The sequence below is a fragment of the Fusarium solani genome (genome assembly GCF_023522795.1).
Source record: "Fusarium solani strain SB1 chromosome Unknown bctg00000007, whole genome shotgun sequence".
Classification (NCBI taxonomy): Eukaryota; Fungi; Ascomycota; class Sordariomycetes; order Hypocreales; family Nectriaceae; genus Fusarium; species Fusarium solani.
The window spans coordinates 1,749,063-1,771,773 of NW_027072150.1; the positions used below are offsets into that span (position 1 = coordinate 1,749,063).

General features: G+C 53.0%; 6 protein-coding genes across 6 annotated transcripts; 5 read left to right on the forward strand and 1 right to left on the reverse strand.

The window, feature by feature from the left end:
- Positions 1-124: 124 nt before the first annotated feature.
- On the forward strand, positions 125-12,011 carry MRS44_011441 (uncharacterized protein; the record flags this gene model as incomplete). The annotated part of the gene is made up of 3 exons (XM_065619735.1): positions 125-962; positions 1,016-7,575; positions 7,629-12,011. The coding sequence occupies 3 exons, from the start codon at positions 125-127 to the stop codon at positions 12,009-12,011; spliced, it is 11,781 nt and encodes a 3,926-aa protein (XP_065475807.1).
- A 688-nt stretch (positions 12,012-12,699) lies between these two features.
- MRS44_011442 (uncharacterized protein) lies at positions 12,700-13,191 on the reverse strand (the record flags this gene model as incomplete). The annotated part of the gene is made up of 1 exon (XM_046275716.2): positions 12,700-13,191. The coding sequence occupies one exon, from the start codon at positions 13,189-13,191 to the stop codon at positions 12,700-12,702; it is 492 nt and encodes a 163-aa protein (XP_046134845.2).
- Positions 13,192-13,609: 418 nt separating this feature from the next.
- MRS44_011443 (uncharacterized protein) lies at positions 13,610-15,304 on the forward strand (the record flags this gene model as incomplete). Its single annotated transcript, XM_046272642.2, has 1 exon — positions 13,610-15,304. One exon carries the CDS (start codon positions 13,610-13,612, stop codon positions 15,302-15,304), a length of 1,695 nt encoding a protein of 564 aa, XP_046134844.2.
- A 435-nt stretch (positions 15,305-15,739) lies between these two features.
- Positions 15,740-17,516, forward strand: MRS44_011444 (uncharacterized protein; the record flags this gene model as incomplete). Its single annotated transcript, XM_065619736.1, has 8 exons — positions 15,740-16,021; positions 16,073-16,127; positions 16,195-16,296; positions 16,347-16,361; positions 16,412-16,469; positions 16,519-16,734; positions 16,780-17,174; positions 17,233-17,516. 8 exons carry the CDS (start codon positions 15,740-15,742, stop codon positions 17,514-17,516), a joined length of 1,407 nt encoding a protein of 468 aa, XP_065475808.1.
- Positions 17,517-17,885: 369 nt separating this feature from the next.
- On the forward strand, positions 17,886-19,520 carry MRS44_011445 (uncharacterized protein; the record flags this gene model as incomplete). The annotated part of the gene is made up of 3 exons (XM_046270734.2): positions 17,886-18,029; positions 18,084-18,184; positions 18,236-19,520. The coding sequence occupies 3 exons, from the start codon at positions 17,886-17,888 to the stop codon at positions 19,518-19,520; spliced, it is 1,530 nt and encodes a 509-aa protein (XP_046134842.2).
- A 323-nt stretch (positions 19,521-19,843) lies between these two features.
- Positions 19,844-20,987, forward strand: MRS44_011446 (uncharacterized protein; the record flags this gene model as incomplete). Its single annotated transcript, XM_046283350.2, has 2 exons — positions 19,844-20,043; positions 20,102-20,987. 2 exons carry the CDS (start codon positions 19,844-19,846, stop codon positions 20,985-20,987), a joined length of 1,086 nt encoding a protein of 361 aa, XP_046134841.2.
- Between the last annotated feature and the right edge of the window lie 1,724 nt (positions 20,988-22,711).

A 22,711-nucleotide genomic window follows, 5' to 3' on the forward strand; every position in this document is an offset into this window, starting at 1 on the left:
TGATATCAACCCCCTGAACTGTAAACCTTAGCCAACCCATTGTCGACCAACTTCTCCATCTTTTCCTTACACATCCATTACTCATACCAAAGATATTGACATCCATACTCATCAACTGGTCACAATGGGGGCTCCAAACTCGACAAGAGAACGCATCGCCATTGTTGGCACAGCTTGCCGCTTCCCCGGTGGAGCAAACACCCCATCAAAGCTATGGGACCTCCTCTGTGAGAAGAGAGACGTGCAGACCCGCATCCCACCAGAACGATTCAACCCAGATGCCTTCTATCACAGGAATGGGGAGAAGAGTGGTTGCACGGACGTCAAGAAGGCCTACCTCTTGACTGAGGATATCCGAGCTTTTGATGCGTCTTTCTTCAAGATCAACCCAAGGGAGGCTGAGGCCATGGACCCTCAGCAGCGGCTGCTTCTTGAAACTGTCTATGAAGCGACTGAAGCTGCCGGCCTCCCCTATGAGGACCTCAAGGGGTCCAACACAGCAGTCTACGTTGGCTCCATGACAGGAGACTACCATGAGATGCTCCTTCGCGATCCTCAAGACATGCCCAAGTACATGGCAACAGGCACTGCTCGAAGTATCCTCTCAAACCGTGTATCCTACTTCTTCGACTGGAAAGGTCCCTCCATGACCATCGACACAGCATGTTCCTCCAGTCTTGTTGCCGTACATGAGGCCGTGACGGCACTCCGTCTCGGAGTATCCAACATTGCCTGCGCAGCTGGTACCAACTTGATTCTCGGCCCGGAAATGATGATTTCAGAGTCCAAGTTGCACATGCTCTCACCAACAGGACGGAGCAAGATGTGGGATGCCTCGGCTAACGGCTATGCCCGAGGTGAAGGCACAGCAGCCATCATGATGAAGACTCTCTCTCAAGCGCTAAGTGACGGAGACCATGTCTATGGAATTATCCGTGAGACTGGTGTGAACTCAGATGGACGTTAGTATCCCCTTCTCTACGCTTTACCTAGGGATAATACTAACTATTGTCAGATACCAATGGCATTACTCTACCGAGTTCAGAGTCCCAGAAGACTCTGATTAGGCAAACTTATGCCAATGCCGGTCTAGACCTCATCAAAGAACGATGCCAGTTCTTTGAGGCTCACGGGACGGGCACCCCTGCAGGTGATCCCATCGAGGCACGCGCCATCCATGAAGCCTTCTTTGAAGACGCTGCAGGCAGTTCAGATCAGATGTTTGTCGGCTCTGTAAAGACCGCCATTGGACACCTCGAGGGTTGTGCTGGTCTTGCCGGCCTCATCAAGGCTCTTGAGGCCGTTCGGAGAGGTGTTATCCCTCCGAACCAACTATTCGAAAACCTCAACCCTGCCCTCAAGCCTTTTGCAGGCAACCTCTCTATTCCCACAGAAACACTGCCTTGGCCAGAAGTCGCTCCTGGCACACCCCGTCGTGCAAGTGTCAACTCTTTTGGTTTTGGCGGAACCAATGCCCACGCAATCATCGAGAGCTTTGACAACACACCTCAACCAGCCCCGACAGGGGGCATCATCTCTTACCCCCTTGTTCTGTCTGCCAACTCGGAAAAATCTCTCCGAAGACAGATCTCTCAACTACATGACACACTGCAAAATGCTGGAGAAGGGGAAGTCCAGGACACTCTCTACACCCTAGCACAGAGACGCTCTCAGCTTCCAGCCAGAACCTACTTCTCAGGTCATACTCAGGAAGAGCTTTTGAAGAAACTCAGTGCTGCATCAGCTGAAGATGCCACTATTACAGTTGCCAGCCAAGAGGTTACAAATCAGAATTCACGCATCCTTGGCGTTTTTACTGGTCAAGGTGCTCAGTGGCCGACTATGGGTCGTGAGATTCTGAAGTCTTCTGCCTTTGCAGGGGACCTCATCACAAGGCTAGAGACCTCACTTGCGAGCCTTCAAGAACCGCCAACCTGGACACTGTCCGAACAGATTCTCGCAGACCCCGAGAGTTCTCGGCTGGGTGAGGCCGCCGTCTCCCAGCCCGTTTGCACCGCAGTCCAGCTTATGCTGGTCGAGCTACTTCGCCAGGCTGGCATCACCTTCAGCACGGTGATTGGCCACTCATCCGGAGAGATTGCCGCTGCTTATGCAGCCGGGTTTCTTACACCAGAGGATGCCATCCGTATCGCCTACTGCCGTGGTGTATGTGCCAAGCTTGCTGGCGGTGAAGAGGGACAGAAGGGCTCCATGATGGCCGTGGGCTTGTCTTACGAAGAGGCGGCCTGCTTCTGTGAGGACCACTTCCCTGGTTGCATTGACGTCGCTGCTAGCAACGCTCCCAGCAGCGCCACATTGTCAGGAGACAAGGACGCCATCTTGGAAGCCAAGGCACTTCTAGACGAGCAAGGAACATTTGCTCGTGTCTTGAAGGTCGACACGGCGTACCACTCCCGTCACATGCAGCCTTGTGCCGAACCCTACATGGCACTTCTTCGCGAGTCAAACATCCAGCTTTTGCCTGGCGATGACTCTTGCGAGTGGTTCTCAAGTGTCATTGGGGAGCGTATGAGTTCCTTCACTCATGGTCAGCTGTTGACAGGCGAGTATTGGGTTGAGAACATGGTCAAGCCTGTACTCTTCACGCTTGCCTCAGAGCTCGCAGCCGATAGCAAGCTACCATGCCATGTCGCGCTCGAGGTCGGTCCTCACCCAGCTCTCAAGGGCCCCTTTAGCCAGACTTACAAGCGCGCCACGGGTTCTCAGCTACCGTATCAGGGAGTCTTGACTCGTAATGTGCACGACGTTGAGGCACTCAGTGATGCTCTTGGTTTCATCTGGGCTCGCCTTGGCAAGTCTGCTGTCAACTTTGCCAGCCACGCCGAGTTATTCTCAGTGTCAAAGACGAGCTTTTCAACAAACCTGCCTTCCTACCCATGGGATCACTCTCAGTCTTTCTGGAAGGAATCTCGCAAGTCGGCCAACTTCCGTCAACGTACAAGCCCACCGCATCCCCTGCTAGGCACTCGATCGACAGAAGATGCAACCCAAGACCTAAGATGGCTCAACATTCTGCACCTGGATGATGCACCTTGGCTGGAAGGCCACAAGGTCGAAGGTCTTGTCGTCTACCCTGCCGCAGCATACCTTGTCATGGCGATGGAGTCTGCAAAGTCAATCGACGAGACCAAGACCATCCAACTCGTCGAACTCTTCGATGTTCAGATTCTCAGTGCTATCCAGCTGAGTCAGGACTCGCAAGGCGTGGAGACACTGTTTACTCTTGAGATCGACGATGTCAACTCTACCGCTGCCACTGCGAGGTGGTCACTATTCACCTCCATGGTCGGACGAGGTAGTAACTGGAAGTGCAATGCCAAGGGCCACCTGCGTGTCGATTTCGGCTCCGAGGCGCAAGATTCGCTTCTTCCGTCGCGTAACCCTCCTGTGGCGTCCTTGACCTCTGTCAACATAGAGCGCTTCTACACCTCTCTAGCTGAGATTGGACTGGGGTACACAGGCGCCTTCAAGCACCTGGCCACTGTCCAAAGACAATCGGGCTTTGCTACCGCCAAGGCCAGTCAGATGAACACTGACTTTTCCGCCATGATCCATCCTGCTCTGCTTGACTCAGCCTTCCAGTCCCTCTTTGCGGCGTACTGCTGGCCCGATGACGGTAGCCTTGCTGCACCGTTTGTGCCGACATTCTTCAAGAGTCTACGCATTGTCAGCCTTGACCATATCGAGAACGGTCAAGAGCTGACAATTGACTCGTATCTGACGGATACGAATGATCGAGAGATCACTGCCGACCTCGATATCTTCACCAGCGACAGTGAGAAACCCTTGCTCCAGCTTCAAGGCTTGACCTGCACATCATTGCTCAGGCCTGGACCCAGCAACGCCAAGGAGCTGTACACGCAAACCAAGTGGGAGGTCGACATCAGCTGTGCCGTCGCCTCGCTCGATGTCCAACAGCACGATGCTGCAGAGGATCTAGATCTCGTCGATCTGTGCGAGAGTCTATCGTACTATTACTTGAGGGAGCTCAACAGAAAAGTCGATCGCAGCGAAGTTCCGGCCATGGATTGGCATTTCCAGCGCATCTTTGAGTGGATCGACTACCTCTTCCCAATCATTGAAGCCGGCAAGCACACCACGATCCGAAAGGAGTGGTCAGCGGATGAAGGCTCGTGGCTCCTCGAGCAGGCTTCCAAGTTCCCCGACCAGGTCGATCTTCTGCTTATCCGAGCGGTTGGTGAGAACCTGACTGAGGTTGTGCGCAAGGAGACCACCATGTTGGAACACATGGTCCGCAACGATGTGCTCAACCGCTTCTACAAGTTTGGTCTGGGCTTCCAGCGCGCCAACGGTTATCTGAGCCGGATCTCGAAGCAGATCGCTCATCGATACCCACAGATGAAGATCCTCGAGATCGGTGCCGGAACTGGTGGTGCGACCAAGGGCATCCTCGAGTCTCTCGGTACGACCTTTGAAAGCTACACGTTCACCGACATCTCCACTGGTTTCTTCGAGGCTGCTGCTGAGGCCTTCGAGCCGTGGGTGTCCAAGATCATCTTCAAACCTCTTAACGTGGAGAATGATCCGGTTGAGCAGGGTTTCCTAGAGGCCCAGTACGATTTCATCGTCGCTTCCAACGTACTCCACGCCACAAAGTCGCTCTCGACCACGATGCGCAACGTGCGACGGCTGCTCAAGCCTGGCGGTCAGCTCTTACTCCTCGAAGTCACGAGTGACATCGTTCGTGTGAGGTTGATGATGTCCGGTCTTTCTGGATGGTGGCTCGGTGGTGACGATGGTCGTCGATATGCACCTACAATCACTGTGCCCGAATGGGACTCGTTGCTGCGATCTACCGGATTTTCTGGCGTGGATCACACGGTCAACGACTTCTATGACCCCTCGAAGTACATGACCTCGGTTATGCTGTCGCAGGCTGTTGACGATCATCACGTTGATATCCTTCGAAAGCCCCTCAATAGCGCTCTTGGTTGGCTTCCTCAACGATGCATCACGATCATCGGTGGGAAGAACAACGAAATTGCCCAGCAAGTCTCAAAGACTCTGCTTTCCATGAAGAGTGCTTCTTTAGATCTGATCAACCATGTCGATTCGTTCGAGCAGCTTGCTTCCACGCCCGAGTTGCCCCTTCGAGCTGTTCTTATCCTCGAAGATCTCGACGAGCCGGTCCTCAAGAGCCTCACGTCAGAGAAGCTCGCCGGCCTTCAAAGGACCATCAACGATTCCCGTCAGATCCTTTGGGTGTCCAAGGGCTGTCAGAAGGACGAACCATACGCCAACATGTCGACGGGTCTATGCCGCAGTCTCGCCTCGGAGTATCCCCACATCCAGCTCCAGCACATTGACATGGAGACCGGCCTGGACTCGTTGGCTGTATCTCGAATCGTCGAGGCTCTGATCAGGATCGTGTACAAGGCATCGCTCAAGCAAGATGACGACCTCCTGTGGTCGCATGAGGCGGAGCTGATTCTGGAAGACGAGGGACGATGGCTGATCCCCCGAATCCTCCCCGATGATAAACTGAATGACCATCTCAATGCCGGCAAGATGAAGGTCAAGACCAACGCTTCGCTGGCAGACACACCTGTCGAGATCCAGCAGGCCGGCAGTCAGTGGGTCATCTCTCAGTCCGTTCCCTCGCTACCCATCTCGGACAACACAGACCATATACGCATCAAGGCCAGTTATTCAACACTACACGCTGTCCGTGTTGGAGGTAGTCGAGTATACTTGAGCTATGGCCATAGAGTGACCGGATCGACTACTCCCGTCATTGCTTTCTCCGAGACAGCCGGGTCCATCATCTCGGTGCCTGAATCGCAAGTCTTTGATGTGCCGCAAGGGTTTGATATTGGCCAATCAGCTTCGCTGCGTAGTCTTGTGCTCACGGCGATCGTGGAGAGTGTCTTGGCCGAGTGCGATCATGGCGCTGCGATAATCGTTCATGAGGCAGACAATTACCTGGGGGCGGCTTTTGAGACAAAGTGTCGCAAGATTGGTCTCAAGCTCGTCCGAACCACTTCTAAATCGGATCATAAGGACGATGCCATCTTCATCCACCCTCTTGCTCCCGAGCGAGTCGTCAAGAAGGCGTTGCCGCATGTTGAGGTGGCAGTTGTCGTTGACCTCTCGGGTAGGGACTACAGCGTTGTTGACTCCCCACTCCGACGTCACGTGCCCTCAACCACCAAATTCCTCGAGCTCTCAGACCTGATTGGTAGCGTCACGTGTGGCCTTCGCGACGTCAACATCCAATGCGTTCAAGACGCGATCGAGTCCTCGTTCAAGTCTCCTTCCGATGGCCCTGTCGTCAATATCTCAGAGGTCTCTGGCCTACAGGCCTCGGAAACTTCTTATGCCACTGTGGTAGACTGGTCCATTGAGAAGCCAGTCTCAGTCCAAGTCCAGCCGCTACAGGCAAACCGCCTTCTCCGAAGCGACAGGACTTACCTCTTGGCCGGTTGCACGGGTGGTCTTGGAAAGGCTCTCTGCCGATGGATGGTCGCCGCCGGTGTTCGGCATCTCGCCCTCACCACCCGCAATGTCGAAGCTATCGACAAGGTTTGGCTTGAAGGCCTTCAACTGCAGGGCGCTGATGTCAGACTCTTCCAGGTAGACGTGGGTGACAAGGCTGCGCTGGAGCGTGCCCATGCCCAAGTCACTGCCGAAATGCCCCCAATTTGTGGTGTTGCTAATGCTGCCATGGTTCTATCCGATCGCTCCTTTGGTGAACTCAAGGTTGGCGACTTTGACAAGGTCTTTGGGCCTAAGGTCCGGGGTACACAGAACTTGCATGAGCTGTTTCAGGACGAACCGCTGGACTTCTTCATCATGTTCTCCTCCCTGGCCAGTGTGGTCGGTAACCGAGGACAGGCAAACTATGCTGCGGCCAACCTGTTCATGGCTGCAGTTGCCGAGCAGCGACGAGCAAAGAACCTCGCTGCGTCAGTTATCCACATCGGCATGATTCTCGGCGTGGGCTATGTGTCGTCCACTGGTGCATACGAGGCGACGTTGAGACAGTACAACTACATGCCCATCTCCGAGCCTGACTTCCTCAACATGTTCTCGGAAGCCATCCTTGTTGGTCAGCCAGGTTCCAGCCACGCCCCGGAGCTCATCACCGGCCTCAACCGATACAGCCTACAGGAAGATGCCCCCAAGTTCTTCTGGCATGAGAACATGCGCTTCTCTCACCACACCCTGGAAGAGCAACATCAAGAGTCGACTTCCACCACCAAGGCCTCCATCTCTCAGCGCCTTGCTCAAGTTCAAACGCCTGCCGAGATGCTCGAGGTCGTGGAAGAAGAATTTTGCACCAAGTTAGAGCGAATGCTTCAGGCTGAGAGTGGCACGATCAAGGTCTCACAGCCCTTGATGAGCCTGGGAGTTGACTCGTTGATCGCCGCTGAGATCCGGTCTTGGTTCTTCAAGGAGCTTGATGTCGATATGCCGGTTCTGGAGATTCTCAACACTGCATCGGTTGCCGAGATCTGCTCGACTGCTGTCGCAAGTCTTGCTACTCTTGCTCCCCAAGAGCAAACCGAAACAACGACCCTGGTTACGAGCGAAGTAAGTTAATTGTGCCAAACCTTTGTTTCAGCGCCAATACTAACATTACACAGGCTGTGCAGTCTCTCAATGCTGTCTCTGGAAACGGGTCCTCATCCTCTCGAGCGCCTACCGAGTTCAACTCGTCCACTCTCAAGAGCGGTGCGCAGTCTACCCAAGGAACAAGTGTTTCTGGTGACAAGGATACGAGCTCTGTCGATGGAAGCGCCAAGGTCGAACGGAATGGACCACTGTCATTTGCTCAGGAGCGAATCTGGTTCCTGCAACAGTATCTGCAAGATGCCACCACATTCAACGTCACGATGGCGTATCGCATCACTGGACCCCTGCGTGTGAATGACCTGGAGAGTGCTTTCCAGAAGGTTATTCAGCGCCATGAATCCCTCCGGACCGGCTTCCACATGGATCCTGAAACGACCGTCCCAACTCAGATCGTCTACGAGCAGTCGCCATTCAGGTTGGAGCAGCGCAACGACTCCGATATCACCAAGGAATTTGAGGAACTGCAGAACACTCACTACGACTTGGAGAATGGTCGTGTGCTCAAGGCCATTGTGTTGACCAAGCCGGACACAGACGAGCATATCCTGCTTGTTGGCTTCCATCACATCGCCTTGGATGGTTTCAGTGCCCAGATTCTAGTCCGCGACCTGGCAATCGCTTACGCCGGAGGCAATCTTGCCCCTTTGGACAAGGGATACTTGGACTTTGCTGTGGACCAACGAGCTGCAGTCTACCCGGCCGAAACCCTGCAGTACTGGAAGACAGAGTTTGAGACTCTTCCTCCCGCTTTGCCTGTCTTTGACTTTGCTGAGACCAAGACCCGGCTGCCTTTGACTGACTACAAGACGCGGGTATCTGAGCGGACACTGCAGCCTGATGTTGCTGGCAAGGCAAAGTCTGCTGCTAGGGCTCTTGCTGCGACACCCTTCCATGTTTACCTTGCTGCCCTGCAGGTTCTCTTGAGCGACTTTGCCTCAACTCAAGATGTGTGCATTGGCATCACCGATGCCAACAAGAACGATGCTGCCCACATGGACACGATTGGCTTCTTTGTCAACCTCCTTCCATTGCGTTTCCAACTTTCTGCTTCCCAGACGCTGGCTGAGCTCGTCTCCAACACCAAAGCCAAGGCTAATGGCGCCCTCACTCACTCTCGTCTGCCTTTTGACGTTCTTCTCGACGAGCTCAAGATTCCCCGGTCGACCTCACACAGCCCGCTCTTCCAGGTTGTATTGAACTTCAAGATGGGATCGACGCAAAAGGTGCCCCTCGCTGATTGTCAAGCTGAGGTTATCGACTTCAAGGATGTCAATAACCCATACGATTTGGCGTTTGACATTGAGACCTACCCCGATGGCTCAACCTCGATCAGTGTGAAGAGCCAAGAGTACTTGTACACCAAGAATGAGCTCGACCTTATCCTCGAGTCTTACATCAACCTCCTCAGCCTCTTTGAGAAGGACTCGTCCAAAACCTTGGGAGAAGTCTCGCAATGCACTCCCGACGAGGCTCAGAAGACCCTGACACTGGGACGTGGAGAAAGGATCCCCTCGCCATCTTTTGACACCCTGTCGCACTACTTTGAGGACTGGGTCAAGAGGCAACCTGATGCCATCGCGATTCGCGATGACCAGGGAACGACTCTGTCCTATTCTCAACTCAAGTCGTTCGTCAACAACATCGCTGCCACCCTGGAAAAGTCTGGCTTGACGCCTGGTGCACGTGTTGGAGTCTACTGCGAGCCGAGCATCTTCATCATTGCGTCTCTGCTGGCGATTGCCGAGGTTGGTGGAGTCTATGTGCCGTTGGATCCTCAGAACCCTATCAAGCGACTGCAGCTCGTTGTCGATGACTGCGAGCCAGAGATCCTTCTCTTTGATGAGTCGACCAAGGAGTTGGCACCCAAGCTTCAGACTAATGCAAGTCTCATCAACATCTACAACGTTCGGCGACTGCCATCAAGCGCAGCCATTACGAACCGAGCTCAAGGAGCGGGAATGGCCTACATGTTCTACACGAGCGGCACCACAGGCGTTCCCAAGGGTGTCGCCTTGACTCACGCCAACCTGGTTCACCACATCGACTCCATCACTCACTTTTACGACATCAAGCGAGGTACCATGCTTCAGCAGGCACCTTTGGGCTTTGACATGTCGCTGACCCAAATGTCTCTGTCGACCATGCTGGGTGGAACGCTTGTGGTAGCATCCAGTGAAGCTCGGAAGGACCCTCTTCAGCTTGCGAGGCTGATGTTGTCTGAAAGAGTCACTCACACCTTCATGACGCCCACTCTAGCCGTCGCTCTGATCCACCATGGCTATGAGTACCTGGTCAAATGTGTCGGTTGGGAGTTCTCTCTTCTTTCTGGTGAGGCTTTCCGTACGCATGTGATCAGCGAGTTTCAACGACTTGGTCTTCCGCAGCTCAAGCTCTTCAACGGCTACGGGCCAACTGAGATCACCATCAACAGCAGCAGTGGCCTGAACGAACTTGACCCTGCTGCGCCCCGAGATACTCGCAATCCTACAATCGGCCTCACACTGCCAAACTACTCCTGCTACATCCTTGACGAGGACCTCAAGCCAGTTCGTCCTGGTCACGCGGGTGAATTGTTTGTAGGAGGCGCGGGTATCGCCGTTGGATATCTGCGAAGAGATGAACTCAACAAGGAACGATTCCTTTCTGATCCATTTGCAACCTCAGAAGATGTCGCTCGAGGCTGGGCCCGTATGTACCGCACGGGCGACAAGGCAAAATTCCTCCCTGATGGAAGAATCGTCTTCTTGGGACGCATTGCAGGCGATTCACAGATCAAGCTTCGAGGATTCCGTATTGAGCTCGAAGATATCGCCAACACCATTGTTAAGAGTTCAGGCGGTGTCGTGTCTGAGGCGGCGGTCTCCTTCCGACAGGGCGTCAACGGACCAGATGACGGCGCCTTTCTCGTCGCTTTCGCTCTCATCTCTCAGGCCCATCGACCCGAGAACCCATCCTCTTTCTTGAAGCAGCTTCTGAAGGACCTCTCTCTCCCTCGATACATGATTCCCGCCAAGATCGTCCAGGTTGAGCATTTGCCAATGGGCCCTACTGGCAAGCTAGATCAGAACGCCCTTGATGTGATGCCCATTCCCCAAGATGAGAATGTTCACGAAGAGACTCTCACGACAACTCAAGAGAGACTCAGGGCGTTGTGGTTCGAGTCCCTGCCTGCTGTTGCACCTGATGCTTTCATCGGCTCCGAGACTGACTTTTTCGAGGCTGGTGGTAATTCCCTCCGCATCGTCATGTTGAGGGAGCACATCGCTCGTGAGTTTGGAGTCATGGTCTCTGTATTTGACCTTTTCCAGGCTAGCACACTGGGTGGGATGGCCGCAAAGATTGATGGTTCTACTGGAGCAGACAACCAACCAATCATCTGGGAAGAAGAGACCCGGGTTGATATCCCTTCTGGTCTCGAAACGCCAGATGAACCTGCTATTCTCGACGGCGATGAACTGGAGGTGGCTCTGACTGGTGCCACTGGTTTCCTCGGACTCGCTATCCTCAGGTCCTTACTGAAGGACGAGCGAATTGCTCGCGTCCACTGTCTCGCAGTCAGGTCTCCCAGCAAAGCGAGAGACGAAGTCTTCAAATCCCCGCGGGTCGTTGTGTACCATGGCGATCTATCATCTCCCCGACTGGGTTTGTCAGAGGACGAGTTCGGCACACTGTCCAAGAAGCTTGACATCATCATTCACAACGGAGCTGAGGTGTCATTCTTGAAGTCTTATCAGGCTCTGAAGAAGGCTAATGTCTCATCGACAAAGGAGCTTGCTCAATTGGCAAGTGGGCGGCAGATTCCCTTCCACTTTGTCTCAACTGGTGGTGTTGTCAACCTCACTGACCACGACGGCCTGCCTGAGATCTCTGTGTCTGGCTTCAAGCCGCCGATTGATGGAACGGAGGGCTACGCGGCTTCGAAGTGGGCCTCTGAGGTTATCCTCGAGAGTCACGCAGAGCGAGCTCATCTGCCAGTTTGGATTCACCGTCCAGCAAACATCACCGGGGCCGCAGCACCTGCTACCGATCTGATGGGAAGCATTCTCCAGTACTCAACCACGATGCAGTCTCTGCCAGAAATCTCAAACTGGAAGGGTTCATTTGACTTTGTTCCTGTCGAACAAGTGGCTGACGAAATCGCTGCTTCGATTCACGAAAGCAGGAGCTCAGAGCCAGTTTACAGACATCACTGTGGCGATCAGAAGATTTCTGTCAGCGAGCTCTCCGCGCACCTTGAGGCTGGAATTGGTGCGAAGATGGAGATTATCGGAGTTGATGACTGGTTGGCGCGAGCAAGGAGCACTGGCATTGACGAAACAACGGCCCTCCTGGTAGAAAAGATGTTGAGTGGCGAGAATGGGGGCACTGTCCCTTGGCTTCGAAAAGGAGAGTAGGAAGGACGGAAGGGAACTGATTGGCATATGGTTGAAGGGTGGCTGGCTTGATTTGATTTCTACTGTACGGGCGTCTGGTTGTCTTTTTCATGGGCTGAGTCTGTCTTTCTATGTACATGTTTCGGCGTTGGCGCATCAAGAAAGAAGGTTGTTGAAAATTAGAATGAAGATGGAGTGGGTTTAAAAAAAGACTGTACAGAATCTCTTCTTGACCCTAGATAGTGATTACCTGCTGTAAAAAGATGATTCTATAATGACGAAAGCATTTTTAGGAGGGTTTGCTAATTACAGCGCCGATAGCATGGTGGACGAGTCGTCATAGTCGTTACCATCAAGTCAAGTTGTCCCAGCGGCTAGGATGTTGGAATCGGCGCGGAAGGAAATGATTCTTAGTCCAGACGTTGGCTGTTTTTTCAAGCCAGGGATAGAAGTGCAACTCGAACTCTTTCAATCGAAATTGTTGGCCAAATTCAGAAATGCTTGCTAAGATGCGTTGGGACAATCGTAGAGAGACATGACAAGAATGAGTTTCTCGACTCTCTGAATGGCATCATCTAGCCGCCTGTAGATAATGCATGATGTGTTCCATGAACTGGCGAACCACAATTTACAACCTCGAGTCAATCATGCATAGGCTCCATAGAGTGAGACATTTAATTTCGACACCCACCGACCAACACGTTCAATCTCAGACACGCAGCGTCTTTACAGCCGCAACGACAAAGGCGGCCCAAGCAGCCAAATCCACCGAAAGCATCCGACGCGAGTTGAGTGTCAGCCACTCATCGAGGCTCCGGTTGACATCCGTGCCCTCCATGATGGTCTGACAGCTCGGGGCGATCCAGGGCACGAACAGCAGATGGCCCACGGCGAGCGCCGTGCCCGACACGTACCACCAGACCGAGCCGCGGGCCTGCAGCGCCGGCCGCTGGATGTACAGGTTGGCAACGCCGGTCCAGGTTGAGACGGCGACGAGGCTGACCACGAAGGGAAGGCCGCGGTGGAAGAAGGTAGTAAAGTAGGATTGAAGGAGGGGCTTGCTGGTGGCGCGGTTCTCTGGCCGGTTGAGGAGACCAAGGAAGAAGTGCTGATCCCAGGCGTAGAGGAGGGAGCATGTAGTCGAAATGAGGGGAGCGGCTCGGAGGGCCACGAGGGGATCGAAGAAGAGACCGGACGCCATTGTGAGGAACAGCACTTTTGCTTCTCTTTTCTCGGCTGTGACGTGAGAATCGTGCTACTGGAAATGTCTTGTGAAGCCAGTGGATCAAGATAAAGGAATGTCGGTGGTGGAGAGTTGATTCAATGCGATGCAGCAACGGAGGGTTTTTAATCGCTGCGGGTGGGGCTCAGCTTACGGCTCCTCAAACACTGGGTAACATTAATTGTCAGAAGCCTCCGGCTCAGTCGCCGATTAACGGGCAGGCAATTCAATTGCGGTTGCCCAGGATTGCAGGGCGATCATTTTCAGGGAAGATGGGGAGGTGCAGAAAAGAAGGAGGTTTGGCGCTTGCCCTGTTCTCTTGGCCCTTCTCACGATACCGTCAACACCGTCACCACTTGTAAATGATCAAGACAGCACATTGCGTTTAGTTTTTGCAATGGGTCAATCTCAAGATAATACGCAGCTTACAACTGCGTCTCCTCAAGCAGAAAAAGACATGTCGTCCAACGACAATCCCCCCGGGTCTGAGCCAGCAGCTCCCAAGAAAGGCGCCCGCTTTTGGCTCGTCTTCATCGCCATCGCCCTGACGACTTTCCTTGCCGCCCTCGACACATCCATCATTTCCACGGCCCTTCCCACCATCACCTCGGATCTGGGCTCTAATTCTCTCTACGTTTGGATTGTCGACTCCTACCTTCTCGCTTCGACGGCCACCATTCCCATCTTTGCGCAAGCCGCCAACATCTATGGACGACGCAGTCTTACACTCATCGCCGTGTGTCTGTTCACCCTCGGCAGCGGCCTTTGCGGCGGTGCTCATAATACCGCCATGATGATCGGAGGTCGCTCTGTCCAAGGTGTCGGCGGCGGTGGCATCTTGACAATGTCGGAGATTGTCGTCTGCGACATGGTGTCTGTTCGTGAGCGAGGCATGTACGCTGGAATCATTGGTGGTGTCTGGGCTATTGCATCAGTCATCGCTCCCATCATGGGCGGCGCCTTTGCCCAGAACGTTTCGTGGCGATGGATCTTTTACATCAACCTCCCAATTGCTGGCGTCGTGCTCGTCGCTTTGATCGTGTTCCTCAAGCTCGCTCGTCCGCCAACGGGCACGTTCAAGGAACAAATGTCGCGAATTGACTGGGGCGGAAGCGTCCTCTTGATCGCATCCGTCACGGCTGTTGTTCTCGCTTTGAGCTGGGGAGGCTCTGAGCATCCTTGGTCTTCGTGGCGAACCCTCGTTCCTCTGATCCTTGGTCTTGTCGGTCAATTGGCCTTCTTTGCCTACCAAGGCGCACCATGGCTCAAAGAACCAACGATGCCTCTCCGCCTGTTTGGCAATCGGACCTCATCGACCCTCTTCGTTATCAGCTTTGTCCATAGTATGCTTCTCTTCTGGGTCTGCTACTTCCTCCCCGTCTACTTCCAAGCTGTCAAAGAGGCCAGCCCTGCTCGTTCTGCTGTCATGCTCTTCCCCATCGCCACCACAAGCGCCCCAGGCGGTGTCATTGCCGGCATCTTCATCACAAAGACAGGCAAATACCGAGTGTGGCACTTTGTCGGCTTCGCTCTCATGTCAATCTCCTGCGGTCTTTTTACCCTCCTGGACGATAAGTCGTCGATCGGTCGCTGGGTCGGTTTCCAGCTGCTCTTCGGTTTCGGCACAGGCTTCGTCTTCACCAGCTGTCTGCCGCCCATCTTGGCCAGTCTTCCCGACTCTGACGTCGCCACTGCCACGGGCGCGTGGACATTTTTGCGAAACTTTGGCTCCATCTGGGGAATTGCCATCCCAGCCGCAGCCTTCAACACTCGCGTCAATTCGTCTCTTGACAAGGTGTCGAGTGGTACTGTGAGAGATATGCTCGTCAATGGTGGAGCCTACGAGCACGCGACAAAGACATTTATCCAGGCATTCAACAACACTCCCAGGCTCAAGGCGGAGATTGTCCAGGTTTACATGGATGGGCTGAAATTGGTCTGGCAGGTCTCAATTGCGTTTTCAGTACTCGGGTTTGTTCTGGCCTTTTTGGTCAAGTCGCTGACGCTGCGCGATGAACTCAACACCGAGTATGGCCTCGAGGAGAAGGACACATCCAAGGAGAAGTCGAGCGAGGAGGGAAATGCCTCGTAAAGGGTAGTCAACACTTGATCAAGTGCCGTCAACCGTCGCTTGCATGACAATATTACTGGGAAACCCGACATTTCTTTCTACTGAATAGTACACCATATACCATTGCCTTTATTTTTGTAGATATTGGTACCTTAGAGTACAGTTCATAATAATCCATTTCATCTGGGCCATGGCCACCCATTGTCTCCTTCTCTCGACCCGACTCGAAGCAGTGCTCGCAGTGAATCATGGCGGCCTTGATCCGCTATGGGAGTCGCGAAGGCCACTAATTCCGGGGCTGATCTGCCTTCGAACACTTGGGTTACAGTGGGTGGGCATGGCCCAGGGTCTCCAGCTGCTTGCTTACACTTGCTCACATCTGGTATAAAATCACCACCTCACTTGACCATACCAGTCAAACAAATCTCAATCTAAGATTATTCACCTCATCTGATCATGGATTTTACTACTTTTCACAACATCATCGGCGGTAAGCCTCGTGGGAGTGACAATTCTCACTCTGGCGTCGATCCTCTCACCCGTACTCCGTTGTGGCCCGTTCCCACTGCGTCACCCCAAGATGTCGACGATGCGGTTGAGGCAGCTCAGCGGGCGTTGCCTGCTTGGTCGCAGGCGTCGTACGATGAGCGAACAGGGCTTCTAGAGAAGTTTGCAGACTTGTATCTTTCACGTGCTGGCGACTTTTGTCAGTTGCTCGCCTCGGAATGTGGGCGAACCGTGAGTGTAATTACAGAATCAGTTGGAGATGCACTAATTTGGTCACTGTAGGTTGAAAACGCTGCAATTGAAGTATACTGGGCTGCTCAATGGCTTAGATATCCGTGTAAGTTGACTTTATGAGCCGTCCCTTCTTGGATATTTACCGACTTCCATGCTAATTGTTCAAAAAGCAAGCTATAAACTGCCCGAAGAGCAGATCGAGGATGACACAAAGACGGCGATTGTCACCTACGAGCCTCTTGGTGTTGTCGCCGCCATCTGCCCTTGGAACTGTACTTCTCCCGATCATGAATCAAGGCGAAACGATGCTGACAAGTCCTAGTCCCTCTCATGCTAGGTACTTTGGATACCCTCTAAAACAGCTCAGCATATTGATTACGGCTACAGCGATCGGCAAGATTGCGCCCGCCCTTGCTACTGGAAACTGCGTAATCCTCAAGCCCTCGTGAGGAGCACATTCCCAGTCATGAAGGATCCACTAACGGTACACGTAGTCCATTCACGCCGTATACGTCCCTGAAGCTTGTCGAGCTCGCCCAGGAGGTCTTCCCTCCATCGGTGATCCAAGTCCTCAGCGGCGGAAACGGCCTTGGCCCAGCTCTCGTCAAACATCCGGGAATCCAGAAAATCTCCTTCACCGGATCTACGGCTACAGGGAAGCAGATCCTCAAGGATGGCGCTGATACGATGAAAAGGATCACTCTAGAAACGTACGTATAGCTTGACGTTTCCTTGTTGCAATGGCTGATCCTGAGTGCAAGCGCCGGAAACAACCCTGCCATTATTCTCCCTGATATCGACGTCACAGCCACCGTGCCACATATCTCCGGCGGACTATGGTTCAATGCCGGACAGGTGTGCATCGCACCCCGAAGGCTGTACATCCACGCCGACATCTTTGATGTCTTTGTTGACGCGTTGGTGGAGACTACCAAGGAGGCAACTAAGGAAATGACCAAGATCGGTCCGGTGCAGAATGAGTTACAGTTTAGGAAACTCGTAAAGACCCTGGACGACGCCAAATCTGCCGGACACGACATGGCTACAGGTGGACCACTAGCTGATGCCGAAACAGGAGGTTTCTTTCTCCGTCCGACCATAATCAAAGACGCCTCACCAGAGTCAAGCATCGTCAGCGGGGAGCACTTTGGTACGGTAGCACCCACTCCGCTGCATAGCCTATTCCTTGATGAACTAACGACAAACAGGACCCATCGTGACCTGCGTCAGATTCTCCGATGCCGACGAAGCAGTCCACCTCGCCAATGCCGGCGAATCGGGCCTCGCCGCGAGCATCTGGACGACCAACTTAACCGCCGCCAAGGCACTCGCGTCACGGCTCGACGTAGGAAGCGTGTACATCAACGGACCTCCGCAGCCGGACCCACGGGTGCCGTTCGGGGGTCATAAGCAGAGCGGCCTGGGTGTGGAGTACGGGCTGCAGGGGTTGCTCTCCTTCTGCCAGACCAAGGCCGTGTACCTGTACAAGTAGGGTACAAAGGATGCGGCACATGGGGATCTGCGAGGGCGTGGCAGGGGTGTGCGGGAGATTCTCTGATCTACACGCCCATGAGAATGGCGTGACGAGGCAACTCAGCCCTGTGGACCTTTTGTGTCGTCCCCTTGTCTTCCGGTACCCGCCGGAGGATTTTAGCTACCGAACGATTCGGCGTATTCGTCGTTGCAGGGGAGGACAGAGGCGAACTGAATTGAGATGAGACGAGTGTTGGTGAGACCGTTCGGAGTCGTATAATTGAAAATCACATCCACGCTGTTGGTCTAGCAGCAGCAGCCTCAATGCCAATGCTAGGCATCCCGCCTCTATATTCCCCTTGAAACTCATCTCTTCATTCTTGACATCATGGTCGCCCAGCCCTCACCCATTGTGGGTCGCCTGAAGCTGCCTGAGTCGATGCCATCGTTGGTGTCTCTTGAGGAGCTCACGGCGACCAAGGTCTTGGTAGCTTTTCTCACTATTGTCATTATTGTCCCAAGAGTCTTTACTGTGAGCGCAGCCTTATGCCCATCTAGTTTTACAATCGTTTAATTGTTCTCTTAGGTGATCAAGAATGCCTTCTCCCCAATTAGCTCCATTCCTGGTCCCCTGTTGAACAAGCTGAGTCCATGGCCATTGACCATTGCAACCATCAAGGGCACGAGGTAAGTTTGGCCTCTCATCATTTTATCGCAGTTGTCCTAACCCACCTTCAGTCACCACTTTGCCCGCTCTCTCCATGAGAAATATGGCCCCATCGTCGTCCTCGCGCCAGGCATGATCGCCGTCGCCGACACAAAGGAGATTAAGCGCATCATCCAGACCGAGGACTGGACCAAGTCTGAAGCCATCTATGGCAACTTCCGTCAAGATCCTCAACGCCCCACGCTTCTGGCGTACACGGACAAGAAGGCGTACGCCAAACGCAAGCGTATGCTATCTTCCATGTTTGGCATCAAGTACATCCGCAGCATGGAGCCCATCATGATGACTTGCGTTGAAGCTGCTGTTAGGCAGCTGAACAAGTTCTGCGATGAAGGCACCCAAGGTGTTGCTGTCGTGGATATGCAGCATCTTATCCACAGCCTTGCCATTGACATTATTGGCATCACCACTTTTGGAGGCAGTCTTAACGTGGTTGACAATGGAAGCCATCCTCTGCCGTCACGTCTCAAGGCTGGACTGAGAATCGCCGGTTTGATGCAGTTGATCCCCTGGATCCGCTTCATTCCCTTCCTTCCTACGCGCGACCCATACGTCGATAAGTTTACCTATGACATCGTCGATGGGCGTCGCCAGGAGCTGGAGTCGAGCCAACACTCAGACCTACTGCAGAAGCTTGTCGAGGCAAGCGATGACTCTCCCGGCTCTGACTTCCGTACTTCAGATGTTCAAGATGAGAGTGTTGTCATGCTCACGGCTGGAAGCGAGACTACAGCTAATGCGGAGCTCTTTACGCTCATGATGCTCCTGAAAAATCCCAAAGTCATGAAGAAACTCGTTGATGAGGTCGACCAGTGGTATCCACCTTCGGAGCCAGACCGTCAGACAGATTGCGGCTACTCTCAAGCAGGCATGGCGTATCTTCAAGCTTGCATTGATGAGACGATGCGTCTTGTGCCTGGCCAAGCAACTGGGAGCCCGCGTGAAACATCCAAGGACGATGTGGTTCTCGGCTATCGCATCCCTGCAGGCACAACCGTATTCCCAAACACACAAGAAGGCCACACTCAAGATGCCCACTGGGAAGAACCTCAGAAGTTTGTTCCTGAGCGGTGGCTCGAAGCTCAGGCCACAAACGTGCCGTACTGGCCGTTTTCCGCGGGAAGCCGCGTGTGCATTGGCAAGCACTTTGCATTCCAGGAGATGCATCTCACACTGGTGACGTTGCTGCGTAAGTTCAAGTTTGAGTATGTAGACGGTCAGGACGAGAGCACTGTCTTTCGTGTTGCACAGCAGCTCAAGGCTGAATCATACCGGATGAAGGTATCGAGGAGATAAGGTGTATCTGTGTAGCTGGCCAACATGACCTAGATCTTGGAGCTGGTAGTGGTGGGTGAGGCGTCTTGTGAGACTACATTCATGATAGATTGTGATGTGATACGAAACTGCTCTAGGCCTTCTTATTGAGAAGTTGTCGTGGAAATGATGAATCAAAATGATTGGCTCCCTTCTCACTATACCAAGCCAACCACGTGTAGCCCGTAACATTATTCCGGGATTTGTTCCGTTGCGTCTTACGTCTGGGTATATAAACATCCTGGTGCCTCTCCTTAACGACTTCTGAACGTTTCCCTGTGACTTACCACCTACCTAAGAAAAAAATGGCTGATACTGCACATATCAACGACGTGCCCATGCAGGGTAAGGGCCTGTACAGCTCCCACGCTGCTCTGCAGCACGAGGCTATGCTGAAAGCTCTGCCACTCTTACAGCAGGCGACTAACACTGTGGTGACCAACGTCAACCGCAATCTTCGGCCTCTGACGGTTGTCGAGTATGGCTCTGCACACGGGAATAACTCGTAAGGTGGCCTTTGCATCACTATCATCGCCTTCTTGCTAATCTTTCATTCTCGTCAGTATCCAACCCATGGTCACCATTCTGGATTCCACTCCGCCTGGAGACATCCAGCTAGTCTTCAGCGACCGTCCAGAGAACGACTTCAATACTCTCTCAACAACTGTCACGACCTGGGCTGAAGGCTTAGACAAGGCCAAGTTCCCGCACTCCATCTTCCCGGCCATGATCCCCCGCAGCTTCTACCGCCAAGTCGTTCCCTCTCGGTCCGCAGACTTAGGCTTCTCTCTGGCGGCCCTGCACCATCTCGACCACGTGCCCAAGAGCCAAGATGGGGTAGATCATCAAGCCCTGCTTAAGAGGCAAGCTCATTTGGATCTCCTGCGATTCCTCAAGCTGCGCGCCGATGAGATCGTACCTGGCGGCTCGCTTGTCCTTTCCTTTGTATCTCAGTCGTCTTCTGGCAGGGAGAACTATGCCGGACTCGTGGATGCTTGTCGCAATGCTATGATCAACATGGTCAAAGATGGAACCCTTCCTGGTGCGGTGGCTGGATCCTTCTACGTCCCTACGTATAACAGGACGTTGCAAGATGTCCAAAAGGTCATTGAGGAGGTGATCCCAACATGGATCGCCCACGAGGTCTTTGAGCAGGATTGTCTCCATCCTGCAAAGAAGGACCTGGAACTACAGAAGAGTTCTGATGACTACGACAGTGATGAGGCTAGTCGTCGCTACGCTGATGTTGTTGTTGATTGGCTCATGGCCGTGTGTGCCGGATACTTCCTCAAGGCTGTCAAGGTGGGATCCGACAACACGTTTACCGGCGAGGATGCCGAGAAATTCTTGGCGGATTGGGCCAAGAGAACTAAACAGTTCTTTTATAAGGACCATCGGGATGAGGATGTTGTTTGTTCGTTCATCTTTGTGAGATTGGAGCGGGTGTAGGGTGGGCAGCTAGCATGGATGTATCGTCGTTGACCTTTTGAATAGGTTTCGTAAAAGGCCTAACAAATTACCTAGTTTCTTAAATATGATGGGTATATCTTTTTTGAAAGCGAGGGCTGTGCGAATAGAGTTTCTGTACATGTGTGAGATCATTGATTTTTGCCATGGCTAGAAGAACAGCCTTCGAGAACACAGACGATACGAAAAATTGTCATGATACCAACACCCGGTACCACAAAATATTCCCGATACTAGTTTAAATCCGAGGAGAAATTCCCGAACTTGGACTGGCATTCCTTCCCATGGCAGGACACGCCGGTTTGGATAATTTCTTCACTCGCAAAGATTGGATTCTAGGCCACAAAGAGTCCCAGCTTGACCTACCTAGTATACAAAGGCCACACTTGATACTTTTGGTAGACTACCTTTGCTGAATGTGCGGGGAGTCGTGATGTAGTCTAAGTAAAAGGGTATTGGGCTTTGATGTTGTTATGTATTGGTGATTGCGTCTTTTGCTATTGTGGCTGATGGCCTCTTGTCATCGTCGCAGATACTAATAATGTATTGTATGCACTACATATCTAGGAGGCCAGTTAGCTGCTACGAACCGTGTATCTGAGGGAACAATGCCATCAACACTTACGGCGCGTGCTTGACCTTACTGGCGATAGTGGTCCTCAGGCTGACGATCAGGCAGATACTTCCGGGCTGCTTTAACCAAGCACAGAATAAGTAATATTATGCCGTAAAGTGATATCCTAAAGGTGACAAAACTTTAGTGTGATGTTGAGTAGAGAGAATTACAAAAGGGGGCTATGAATTTATGAGCAAGCGAGATATAAGCACTCCGGCACATATAGGAAACTCGGAATGAACTAGAAGCCATCTAGGCGAGCTACCATGCTTGTCCAGTAATGGATAACCGAGCCACGAGGCCATCCAAGTGTCAGGCGGGATTGAGGAAATCGAATCTCTGTATCATACAGAGCGGGATAAGCATGGCCTTGACCTTTCGGGACGCTTACGGGGGAATTCGGAGATGGATATCTCGGAGCCAGGTTGAAAGAGACTTAGCCCTAGGCCCGAGTTGCCTACTTAGAGCAGCCGTAACTGTCCTTTCCGGTGCTCTTTACGCGCGATCACCAAAGTGTCCGATGTAGCATTGCTTATTAACTCGGCTCTGCTATCTCAACTTGCACTGTTTAACCGAATACATTATCTTTCATCCTAATATTGCCTCGTCTTACTCGTCGCAAGCTTGTTAATTAGCGGTATAAAATCCGGTGTAGCCGAGGGTGAAAACCGCGTAGCGATAAAAAAAAACCCCTTCCCCTTCCCCTTCTAGCTATAAAAGCCCGTGAGGCCTCACTATGGCTTAATTTGCCCATTTAGGATCGTTCTATTTGGCCATACCCCTTGCCAGAAAGGGCCGTGGCCAGCTCCGTTTCGTACGAACGACAACTCTTCGCGACATGTCGATCACTGCCGCGGTCACTCAGCTACCCGACAGCGGAGGGTCAATAGGTCCTCTACCGGATATCGAACCCGGCACCTCCGCAGGCTAGCTTTGTAGGCCTACCCAGACGGTTCACCGAAGGTTCAATGGATCTCGGATAGTGGTAAGAGCTTGGGTATACACGGGCCCGGCTCTGAAGGGATGGCATAACGACGATGCTACTGTATACACCTGTCAGGCGGCAACGACTGCGGGGGCATGGACACAT